General features: G+C 51.4%; 1 protein-coding gene across 1 annotated transcript in view; it reads right to left on the reverse strand.

Moving 5' to 3' along the window:
- HK2 (hexokinase 2) overlaps nucleotides 1-8,553 on the reverse strand; it is a 61,439-nt gene extending 52,886 nt beyond the window's left edge. The window contains exon 1 of the mRNA XM_027621289.2: nucleotides 8,491-8,553. Coding sequence (XP_027477090.2) covers nucleotides 8,491-8,553 — 63 coding nt within the window. The remainder of the gene's footprint in view (nucleotides 1-8,490) is intronic.
- Nucleotides 8,554-11,327: the final 2,774 nt, after the last annotated feature.

An 11,327-nucleotide genomic window follows, 5' to 3' on the forward strand; every position in this document is an offset into this window, starting at 1 on the left:
ATCTGGCCCTCTGCATAACATCCAGCCCCAGACCTTCCCAGTCGGCCCCACCCACCCCACAATCACCCCCACCAAAGGCAGGGCAACCCATACATACCAGTTTGCCCAGGACAATCTCAGTTTACACTGAGGTAGCAGCCTAAGTATTAACAGTGTCCCCTTTTATTCTCAAAAGTGGCCCAGTTTGGACAAATTATAGGGTTACTCTAGGTACAGGCCACAAAGCAAATCCTGCCTTTGTTCTTGGGGAGCCCACACCTGACTGATGAGAAGAGCTCATGCTGCACAATTGGTGCTAAAAGGGAAATAGGGACCGAGAAACTGGGTTCCTGCTTGGGGCTTGTCCTATATAAACCTGGGCTGGTCACTTAGTACACAGCACCTGGTTTCCTCATCGATAAAAAGGACTGAAACTAGATGATCCAAAGGTCCCTCCCCAACTGACACCTGACTCACAGCCCCGTGAAAATGAAACACAAGTGGCCTATCTCCAGTTGTCCCAGGAAGCCCCATGCTGGGGTTAGAGGCCTAGGTTCTAGGGTCAGACTGAATTCAGGCTTTCCCTTGAGCAAGGTACTGTCCCTTTCTGTGCCTTGGTGTCTTCATCTGAATAATAGCTAATAATGTCTACCAGGGAGGGCTGCTTAAGGATGACCTGAGTTAGAGTGCACAGACAGAGCCTAGCACTTACAGTGGTGTTTGTTATTTTAAGAGCTTTAGAAATTGGGGGTGAGGGGGGGATGGAACTGATGAGACATGGCTAGAAGGCTTCATTGCAAGGGGTTGAGACAGAAAAATGTGGAAGGAAGCAGGAAGCAGGAGAAGGAAGTCTCTCAAATGGGAAAAAGGAAAAGTGGCAGCTTCACATGCCCTCATTTAACCCTGATGGCTTATCTGGCTTCATTCCTTTGTCAGACAATATGGAGATGCCAGAAGAAGAGGGTAGGAAGAAGGCCTTTCAAGAACATGGACCACACCTCCAGGGTAGAACCACTGAGCCAAGGGTGAGGAGAGTCAGGAAGGCTGGTTGGGTGGGCACCAAGGGCCAGGTTCTCAGCCCTGGCTCACTCTCTTAGTTAACTCCAAGATAAGTTTTAACCAAGGTCCCTCCAAGTGAGGAACATCAGGAAAATGCTCAGAGACCCATAGACAAAAGTGCAAAAAGCATGGCCACCCCTAAAAGAGGGCAGCATTTCAGGGGAACAAGGCCTCCCAACTGGGTTTGGACAAGACAAAGCCTGTACAGGAATGGAGGGAGGAGAATCTGGGTTCCACAAAGAGGGTTGCCTTGGGCTTTGTCAAGAGCCCTGGGCACCTGAGTGTCAGGAGGGGCCACACTGGACAGCCCAGAGTCTGTATGAGGGGTAAAGAGCTCTCTACTGACACCCAAGACAGCCAGGGATTCTCCTCCTGATCTGCCAAAAGACTGTGGGAATGATGGTTCCCTTCAGTGAAACTCCAGGAGTCACTGGGACCAAAACCTACACCTGGTCCTATAACTCAACAGCCCAGGGCACCCCCCGCCCCAAGCAGTTTCCCGAGCAGAAAGCCAGAATCTGGGGCAGATGTGAGGAAGGCTAAGAAAGCATCTCACTGGCCAACTGCAGCATAAGGGGGCTCAGCAAATGCCCTGGGAGCCTCTGCCCTTTGCGGGAGGGACCGAGGAGGAGGGGGGACTAGGTTTCTACAGTCACAAGGGTGGGATGAACGCTGTGATCAGTCATGCGTTCCACTGAGGATGCTTTAACCTGCGGAACAATGATCACGGCGTCCCAGAGACACCCACCTCCCTCCCCCCGCCCCCAGTGGGGAGGCTACTTCCCAGGGGACCCAAAGGAAAGCAAGTCAGAGAAAGAACTCAAGGATGGTTCTCCTATGCCTAGGAAAGAGTGTTTTAGAAGGCAGAGGGGGCAGTGAGAATACTTCCTTATTCCTCAGCTTCAGGAACTTTCCACCCTGCCCTCCCTGTCTTCTACTCTAATCCGACATCAGACAGACAGCAACAATGTTCCAGAACCCATATGTCCTACAAGCCCTTGGGAAAAGAGAAGCAGGGCCTCTTTTGCTCCTGCCCAGATGGACAGCACAGTAGGTATCTAAGAGTGTAGTACTATACGTATGTAGTTCTCTATGTACTAATATTTAACACAAAGAGTTGACTGTGTGTCAGGCACAGCTCTAAGAGCTTCACATATATTAATTCTAATCCCTACAGTAACCCTATTAAGGTGTTATCCAAAAACTCTCCAAGGCCTAGAAAGGTTAAATCAACTGACCTACGTTCACAGAGCTGGTTACATAAACCAGGATTCAATCCTGGGAGACTGGCTCTCTCACTCACCGTACAGCCTCTCCCAATAGGACTGTGGGACTGGCCCTCAGTGAGTTATCACTAGCCCCTCTCCTCTGGTCCCAGCTACAGTAGCTCCTGGGCTCATGATCTGCCAGCTCACCCACCTGCTTTGTTCAGAAGTCTGACGGATGCCTGGCCTCCCTGGAAATCCCAGCAACAACCAGGGGAAGATTCTCCTGTGGACAACTGAGCAAACTTCTCTCCCACTTGCTTCCTGCCGTGCTGACACTGCAGGCATTTTCCTGACTGAAGACAGAAGAACAGTAACCCAGGTAACCCACCCTTCAGCCAGGGGGGCACGGACATCTGCTGACTGCTGTGGTCTGCAGACTTCACCTCAAATTCATCTTTTGTAAAAGATCACTTGCCACCCACCCATGACTGTCCCAAGACCTGGCACACTGCGAGCTGGGAGCCAAGGTCCTAGTTACAGCTACTATTAACAAGCTGTGTGATCGTGAACAATGCGCTATAAAATTGAAGGAGGGGATGAACTATGTTCTTTCTTCTAACACAGTTTCTCAACAAAGGTCTTTGTTGCAAGGGGGCTGTCCTGGGCACTGTAAGATTGCGTATCTCCTTTGCCTCTGCCTACTAGATGCAGCAACACATCCTCACCCACCTAACTGGTGACAGACAAAAATGTCTCCAGACATTACCAAAGCCTACTGGAGGGCAAAATTGTTAGCAGTTGAAAACTATGGCTCAAAAGAAGTAGCAACAAAAACAAAACAAAACAAAGAGAATACAGGCTTTGCCCCTACAAACTTCAGGTAGGGTGGGAATTCCTGCTCTTTATTATAGGTTGGGATACAGATAGCGCCTCACAAAAGATTGTGTGGCCCAAAATGCCAATAGCACTGAGGTTGAAAGACCTACTTTAGGAGTAGGCAGAAACAGCCCCTCCAGCACAAGGAAGCATGGCCTGTGATCCATGGCGTGCAATATTAAGACTCAGGCAAGGAACTCTGGGATCTGATCTTCTCAACCCCTCCCCACTCACCCCCAGCCCCCCACTGCTTTGGAAAGGGAAAGACAATACAGTGTTGGAAAACAAACCAAACTTGCCGACTTCAAAATTCAACAATGATAATGAGAAACCCATTATCAAGAGGTGTCTTTCAAAGAAATATTTGAACAAAGGAAGTCAGTTTTCTGGAGTTCTTGAGGTCTTTTAGTACATCAGATCTCCTTACTCTGGCTGCCAGGCTTTGAGAAAACTGTTGTGGTTTGCGTTGTTTTGATTTCCCCTGGAAAAGGGCCCCTAACTGCCCTCAAATTCCTCAGGGTGCTGGAAACATTCATCTTTGAAAAGTGATGTTTTAAAAAAAAAGTTGGCTTTGTCTGAGGAGACTCAGAGGGAATTTTAATTAATTCAGTGGTAAAGAAAAATGCTTCCTAGCACTCTCTGAAATAGAAATTTGGTGATACAAAAAATGGATGATTAGCAAAAGCTTCCATCAACTCCTTCCGAGCAGGGAAGGGACAGTATTAGGATGCTAAGTATTATGTACACATTGAACAAATGAGAAACTGTACCTGCCAATGTCAGTTAGGTCAATCAAAAATAATCTTAGTAAGGCTGTGATCAGTAGTTGAATCTGACTCCCGGTACTTTAACCCCTTATCAGAAGATATAATGGCACATAGTAGGTACTCAAGGCAGACCAATCAAGGCTCCCTTGAGGTCTCCAACTCCTCACCCCGTGGTAAGGAACCCTCTCTTGACTGCTGCCTCATCTCACCAGACTGAAAGGTGTCTTAGTTTCAGTTTCCCACATCATAGCCAGAGGAACTGGTACCCACAATAAGTTCTCAAAAAACATTAAAACTCTTGTCTTTCTTGACTCTTGGGGGCTCTGCTGAATTTTCTGCTTCCAAGATAACTCCCTCCTCTCATAAGTCCAGAGTTGAAAGCCACTCCTCACACAGAAAAGAGCCCAAGCGAGCTATCTATATTCCATAAGAGGAGTGAAAATATGTCACCAGTCGATGCATGTTAAAAAAAAAATTCATCCAATGGCTAAAGGAAGGCATGCATACCTCATTTCACTTCTATGGTTAAAACTGATTCTCCTCAAGCAGGAAAATCCTCTATCTTGAATGTTTACTATACCTCAATCAATAAAAAGAATCTCTCTCTCCACCCAGAGGACAGAGAGCCTTGATTGCTGGAAGACAGGAAACTCCCTCACCCTCCCTATCTCCCTCCCTGTGTCCCTGACCCCCTCCCTTTCTCCTCAGAATCAGCCTCAGGATCAGGATCAGCCTCAGGCCTTGATTAAAGAAGAGCCCACCGCCTTTCTTTCTTTTTTTTTTAAAGATTTTATTTATTTATTTGAGAGAGCGAGCCCAAGAGGGGGTAGGGTCAGAGGCAGAAGCAGACTCCCTGCTGAGCAGGGAGCCCGATGTGGGACTCAATCCTGGGACTCCGGGATCATGACCTGAGCCGAAGGCAGTCGCTTAACCAACTGAGCCGCCCAGGCGCCCGAGTCCACCGCCTTTCTTAATGTCCCCCTTTCCACCCATCCCGTTCAGCCCCATCCTAACCATCCCCCAATTTGCCTTTCACCCTCCTCCCCTTCCTGCAGCCCTTGCTCAGCTTCTGTCTCCAGGAAGTGCTGCTCTCTCAGCCTCACACTCACTGAGTACCTCATCAGTGGCCAGAAACTATGGCTACAAAGGTGAGCAGCCAGGATTCTCCCTGCCCCAAGGAAGGAACCGGAACTGAAAACTACAAAGTCTAAGGTATGGTGGAACAATAAAAATGCCATGATAGGGCGCCTGGGTGGCTCAGTCAGTTAAGCACCTGCCTTCGGCTTAGGTCATGATCCCAGGGTCCTGGGATCCAGCCCAGCATGGGGCTCCCTGCTCAGCGGGGAATCTGCTTCTCCCTCTCTCTGCCCTTCCCCCACTCGTGCTCTCTGCCTCTCTCTCATGTTTTTAAATAAAATCTTAAAAAAAAAAAAAACCATTGGTCATGAGAACTCCCATTAAAAAAAAAAAAATGCCATGACAGGGCAAAGGCGCCTAGTGTGAAGAGCGTGGCATTCAAAGGAATGGTGATGCAAGTCCTCGGGGAGTGAAGGTAGAGAACATGGAGGGGTCAAGGGGCATTCAGAATGCAGTGTTAAAAGGCTTCTGAAATGTTCCAGTCTCACTCCAGAAACAGACTGGAAACAGAGAAACCCTAGGAGCCCTCTGAAATAAGCCAGAGACAGGTTGACAAATGCGTAGCGATCAGAAAGGAAAGTCATGAAAGGAGTCCAGAGCTCCCAGCCAGAAGAGCTAGAGGGTACTGGTGCCATCAATGTAGCCAAGGAAAAGAGCTAGTTGCATTTCTGGGCATGCTGGGTGATGGTGCTGCCAGCATCCCAGAGTGGATGCAGACAGGAGCCAGGATGGAGTCCACTATTGTTTCCAGAATCAGGTGAGTGTGGTCAAGAGCATGCGGCTCTGGAGCCCAACTGCGTGGCTTTAATTCCCAGCTCTTACAAAAATGCTAGTGACCTTGGACAAGTTAGTGTGCCTTTGTTCCTTACCAGTAAAAGGGGGATGCTGATAATAACTGCAACTGCTCTGTGAGATTGTTGCGAACATTAATGAGCTAACATACGTAAAGAGCTTAAACCAGTTCCTGCTACACTGTAAATGCCACATGTGTTTGCTCTCGAGTTTCAAAGTGTCAGTCTCCTCCTAATGGTACAAAACCCTGGACTTGTCCATCAGGAGATGGCGGGGGGTGGGGGGCTAGTTCTGGTGAATCCAACTTTTCCATGCCTCAGACTACAACCCAGAATATGTAGGATAATGGGGATTTCAGAAGAGTCCAAATCAAGACCTTTTCAAAAGACTCTCTAAAATTAAACTCAAACTTCATCCTTCTCCCCGAATTCATCCTTGTAGCAGCAACTGGAAAAGAGGTTTCTAGGGACACCTGGGTGGCTCACTCAGTTACGTGTCTTCATCTCAGGGTCATGAGTTCAAGCCCCACATTGGGCTCCACACTGGGTGTGCAGTGGAGTCCGCTGAAAAAGAAAAGCTGCTTCCAAAATATTCTGAGGCTCCTCCTACTTCCTATCGAACGGCAGCTGGAATCAAACAGTTTTGCTCACCTAAGCCTAGAGGCCAAGTCCCAGGTTCTGACACCTGGTAAATTAAAGGCCTGACTCTATTCTGCCCCCATTGGTAATTTAGAGGAAATACACCCAGTGTCCACCCAGACACTTCACAGGCTAAAAGGAAGCTGCGAGTGTAGGTAAGAGTCGCCTACAAAAAAGACATGTCTACATTACTGTGTTGAATCATCACAACTCCCTAATGTGGGCAAGGCTGCTGCTGTGACTCCTGTTTTACAAGAAGAAACCAACAGTCCAAAGAGGCAAAGTGACTTGCTCAGGGTCCTGTGGTTAATAAATCACAAAACAAAGATTAGAACTCATTTCCAGATACCCTGGTTTAGTCTCTCTCCGCTCTGGGACCAAAGAGAGGACTCCGAATCCATACCAAGACAGTTTGAGTCTTAGCCTCCTTCCTCTGGATTAGGGGAGAGTAAACTGGTAAAGGAATTACAATGTCCTGGAGTGACAGCTTCCTACTTTAGGATTTGCCAAGGGATGAGTCTTCCCCAAGGGTTAACTCACTTCTTGGGCAGAGAAGCCCATGGAAGTTGCCAAGATTCTGCCGGCTCACAGACACATTCTTAAACTGAATTCAGGGCAGAGCAGAGCCACATCCCAGGAAGGAGAGGGCAACAGTCGTCCACTCAGCCAGCCGCCCTCTCCTCCCTACTCCCAGTCTGAGGCTAAGTATTGCCACGTTTTATTTGGGGGTTCATCTGCATCGGCTCTGAAAACACCATGAGGGTAACCCACCACCCTCTCCTTTGCTCTGAGAATCCCCAGAATGGGAGTACGATACGAGCAGGTCGCGGCACCGAACAACTATTTCAAGACACTATCCCAAATGTGTTCCCTCTAAGACACAGAAATTTCAAGTATGTAATTAAGCAACGCTGTCACTGCCTCACAGTTCTGGACACCCCCCACCGCCCATCCCTTCTTCTCAAGTCCTAGTGAGGTCCAGGGCCAGGTGCCAATCTTGAAATCCCGAGTATTTCAGAAACTCAATGTTCCCCAGAGTGAGAGCGCCTCAGGCCCAGCCCCACCCCCAACCCCATACCCGGAGGCACCTAGAGCTTGGCTCCCGGAGGAGCCTGAAGCTCTTTCTTATGTAAATGACCTAGCTCAAGAGCTCGGAGGGCTGCCGACAGCGAAGTGGGCAGACCTGTCGGAGTCTCGGGCAGGAAAAAGCTCGTTTACCTAACGAAAACTTTTCAAAGACAGGAAAGCCGGGGGGGGGGGGGGGGAACAGTTCGTGTAACTTTTAGTAGTACTAGAAATATCAACCAAAGTTCGCCCCCTACTTGGAGGCGGGGGCCGGGGACTCAAGGCCCGGCAGTCCCAAGGCACATTTGTGGGGGAATGTACGCCCCTCGCTGGGCCTCAGTTCCGGGCGCCTCAGTTCCGGGGAGGGGGCGCGGCGGGCGGAGTTTCTCGGCCGCTGTCCCAGCTCCTTCCCGGATCGGCCTCTCCCCAAGCGCACCTCCGCGAGGCCCTGAGGAACGCCGAGGGGAACCGCAAGTCCCCAGAACGCGATCCTTTGGCACCGGAGTCCCCCGGCAGTCCCACGTGGCAGCGGAGCCTCCCCCCACCAGCCACGATTCTTCCCCCCACGTGCTCTCGCCGGAACTCCGGCTGCGAGAGGGGGGCTCCTCCCACGTGGGCCCCACAGTCTCAGACTACGTGCCGGGTGACCCGCCCCTCCAGCGGGAAGAAAAAAAAAAAAAAAGCGCGAGCGCGCGCAGGGTGGCAGGAAGGCAGAGAGCCGCGCGGTGCGCGAGCCCAGGAACCTCGCACGCGCGCACACGCCTGCCCGTGCCTAGCGGACGTGGCTCCTCGCGCCCAGGAGTTTCCCGGCAGCCCTGACTTTTTCCGCGTCCTCGACCCCGAATGAGGAGGAAGTGGTTCCCCGCAGGGTCGAGGAGAGTCCCGGCCGGCCGGGACCCCAAAGTGAGAGCCGGGGACCACACAACTTTGTCAAAGGCGAGCCAGCCGCCCCTGCACGCGCTTACTTACCTTCTGCACTTGGTCATGGTTGAGCTCCGTAAAGAAGTAGGCGAGCAGATGCGAGGCGATCATCCTGCCGCGGTCCGACGGCGCCGAGTTGGGAAACCGAGGTTGGAGCGCGTGCGGGGGAGGAGGACAGCGCGGTCCGACCGCTTTGTATGGGGGCTTGGCGGCCCAGCCGGGAGCAGTGAATCCGGACGGCACAAAAAGAAGGCGATGGCACGCTCAGCTTGAGAGTCTAGGGTCTCTGGAAACAGGTTTTGGGAGTCCCGATTGCTAGAAGGAGCCCAAAAATCACTGCTGGCGACGTGTCGGGTTGCCCCACCGCCAAGGTGCTAACTTCACCACAGGATCACTAAAGGCTCCACTTGGGAAGAATCTCGGTCCGGTCTCACTTGGGCGAGCGGACTTATACGGCTCACACACGCGCTGCCTTGCCCACGGATCTCCTCCGCTTGATGACACGGCGGCCCTAGCGGTGGCTCGGGACTCCTGCTCTGGAGTTTCGTGCAACAATGTGGCTTATTGAGGGGCTGCCGGCTCGCGGGCCTCCGGGTCAGTGACGCGCGCACGCCCATTGGCTGCACGGGGAGGGTGTGTGCGCCCACGGGCCGCCCGCCGCCGCGGCGCAGCCAATCCGTGCGCACGGCCCGCGGGCGCGGCCCCTCCGACACCCGAGCCGGGAAACTGGAGGGGCGCGCCCGGGGCAGGGGGCGGGGCCCGGCGGCAGGGATGGGACGTGTGGTCCGTGGCTAGAGGCTGGGGCGGAAAGGCGCATGAGCCACTGCCGCGTCAGGCTCAGCTATGGGTGGGGGGCGCGTGATCACAGACCCAGCGTGTGGGACGACTGGAAAGACGGGTCACCCGACCAGCACGTGCCTTGTGCGGGGAGAGGGACACCGTCTGGTATCTCGGGGTCATGTGAGGGGCCCCCACTGCTGGGTCACATTTCTGAAACATCTTAGTCCTCACCTGTTGTGGCTCAACAGGGCGCTACGCTGAAGCAAAACTGAGGCGCCGCCTTAGCTGCTGCTTACTTTATGCCAGGCATCACAAAACGGATAGGGGGTGGGTTTTGCTAACCTCGTTTTACAGATGAGGAACCCGAGGCACGGGCCGTTAAGGGACTTGTCCAGAGTCACACAGCTATGTGGCAGATGGAGGAAGGAACCCACGCCCGTCTAACTCGGAGGCCCAATTCTTTTCCCTATTTTCCTATCCTATTGGTCTAAGAGCCCAGGGGAGTAAACGGCAGGAAAGGAGATATATCTGCAGCTGCGGGACGGACGCACGCGTGGGTGAAACTGGTGGGTGCTTAGTGTGTACCCCAGTGATCCTGGACGTGTGTGGGGTGAGGTGGCTTACGGATGCTGAGAGGAGTGGGAGGCCCAGCCACAGCTAATGCCTGGCGCCAGACTCTGAGTTTACATATGCGGTGGCAGCCGGCAAGAATGAAATGCAGACTGATGAAGACAGGGGACGGATGCTTGTGGAGAAGAGCAAGCCTGGGGTTGGAGAGGTCGCTGAAGAGCTGCTGTATTCTACTGAGGAGTTTCTCCTCTCATAACCAGTTGGGTGCTATCTACAATGTATACATTATTATAGCATTATGTAAGTAACAAATGTTCATGGTTGGAATATACAGAAATAAATAGAAATAAAAACATCCATGATCCAGCCTCTCCGCAAAACTTCTTGCCAATTATACATTCACACCTCTCCCTCCCCGTACTCCAGTCAGGCCTGGGTCCCAAACTGCTTTTGTCACAGTCACCATAATGACTAACCTGTTGCCAAATCCTGTGTTCTTATCCCTTTTCCACCCTTGTCTTACTCCGCTTCTTGGGATACCTGCACACAGTTGACCGAATCCTGCATCCGGACACACCTTCCTCTGTGGGAGCTGGGGAAGCTCCACCCTTCTGATGTCCTTCAGGGTCCTCAGACCCTGTTTTCTCTACCAGTGAATGCTGGAGTATCCAGAGGCTGTCCTCCACCCTCTGATCTGGTTATGCTCTCTCCCTGGGTGATCCCTCCCAGCCTCAAGACTGTTGTATCATCTATGTGCTGGTAACTCGCAGATGTAAATCTACACCAAGGACCTCTCTAGGAGCTCCAGACTTACTTCTCCAGCAACCATTTGTCATCTCCAGTGAATGACTAGCATCTCACACTCAACATGTCCAAAGCCAAACGTAACTTTTCTTCCCTAATCTATTCCTTTCCCAGTTGTCTCAGCAAATGACATCACCATCCACCCTAAGTCATCCTTAATTCCTTCCTGCCACTCACCCTCATATCCAGTCAGTCCATCAGCAAGCAGTCTATTTTACCCATAAAATAAATCCTATAACTGACCACTTCTGTTCATGTCACATCTTGGACACATTCGCCAACAACTTGGCCAGAGCCAATACCCCCTCAGCCTACCTTGTCCCTGCTTCCATTCATGCTTGCCTCCCTCCTGACCCCGGCACAATCTTCTCCCTCGGGGACCACAGTGACCTGTTGAAAAGATAAACCATTCTATGTCTCTCCCTCCCTCATTCCAAGCCATCTGTCTAATGGTTTCTAATCCTAGAATAAAATTCAAAATCCTTCTGTCTGGAATATCCTTCTCCAGCTCTGTGTTCAGCTGACTCTTGTTCCTCACTGAGGATCAGCTTAAATATCAACTCTTCTTCAGAGGACTTTCTTCTGATCAGTTTATCTCAAGTGGTTCCCCCAGTCACTCTCATGTGGCCCAGATTGATTCCCTACTGATTTTCCTATTGTTCTTTCTCTGCTTGCTAGACTGTGAGCTCTAAGAAGGCAGGATCTGTATCTGTTTTGTTCCCTCATATCTG

The sequence above is a fragment of the Zalophus californianus genome, chromosome 8, assembly GCF_009762305.2.
Source record: "Zalophus californianus isolate mZalCal1 chromosome 8, mZalCal1.pri.v2, whole genome shotgun sequence".
In the NCBI taxonomy this organism is placed as follows: domain Eukaryota; kingdom Metazoa; phylum Chordata; class Mammalia; order Carnivora; family Otariidae; genus Zalophus; species Zalophus californianus.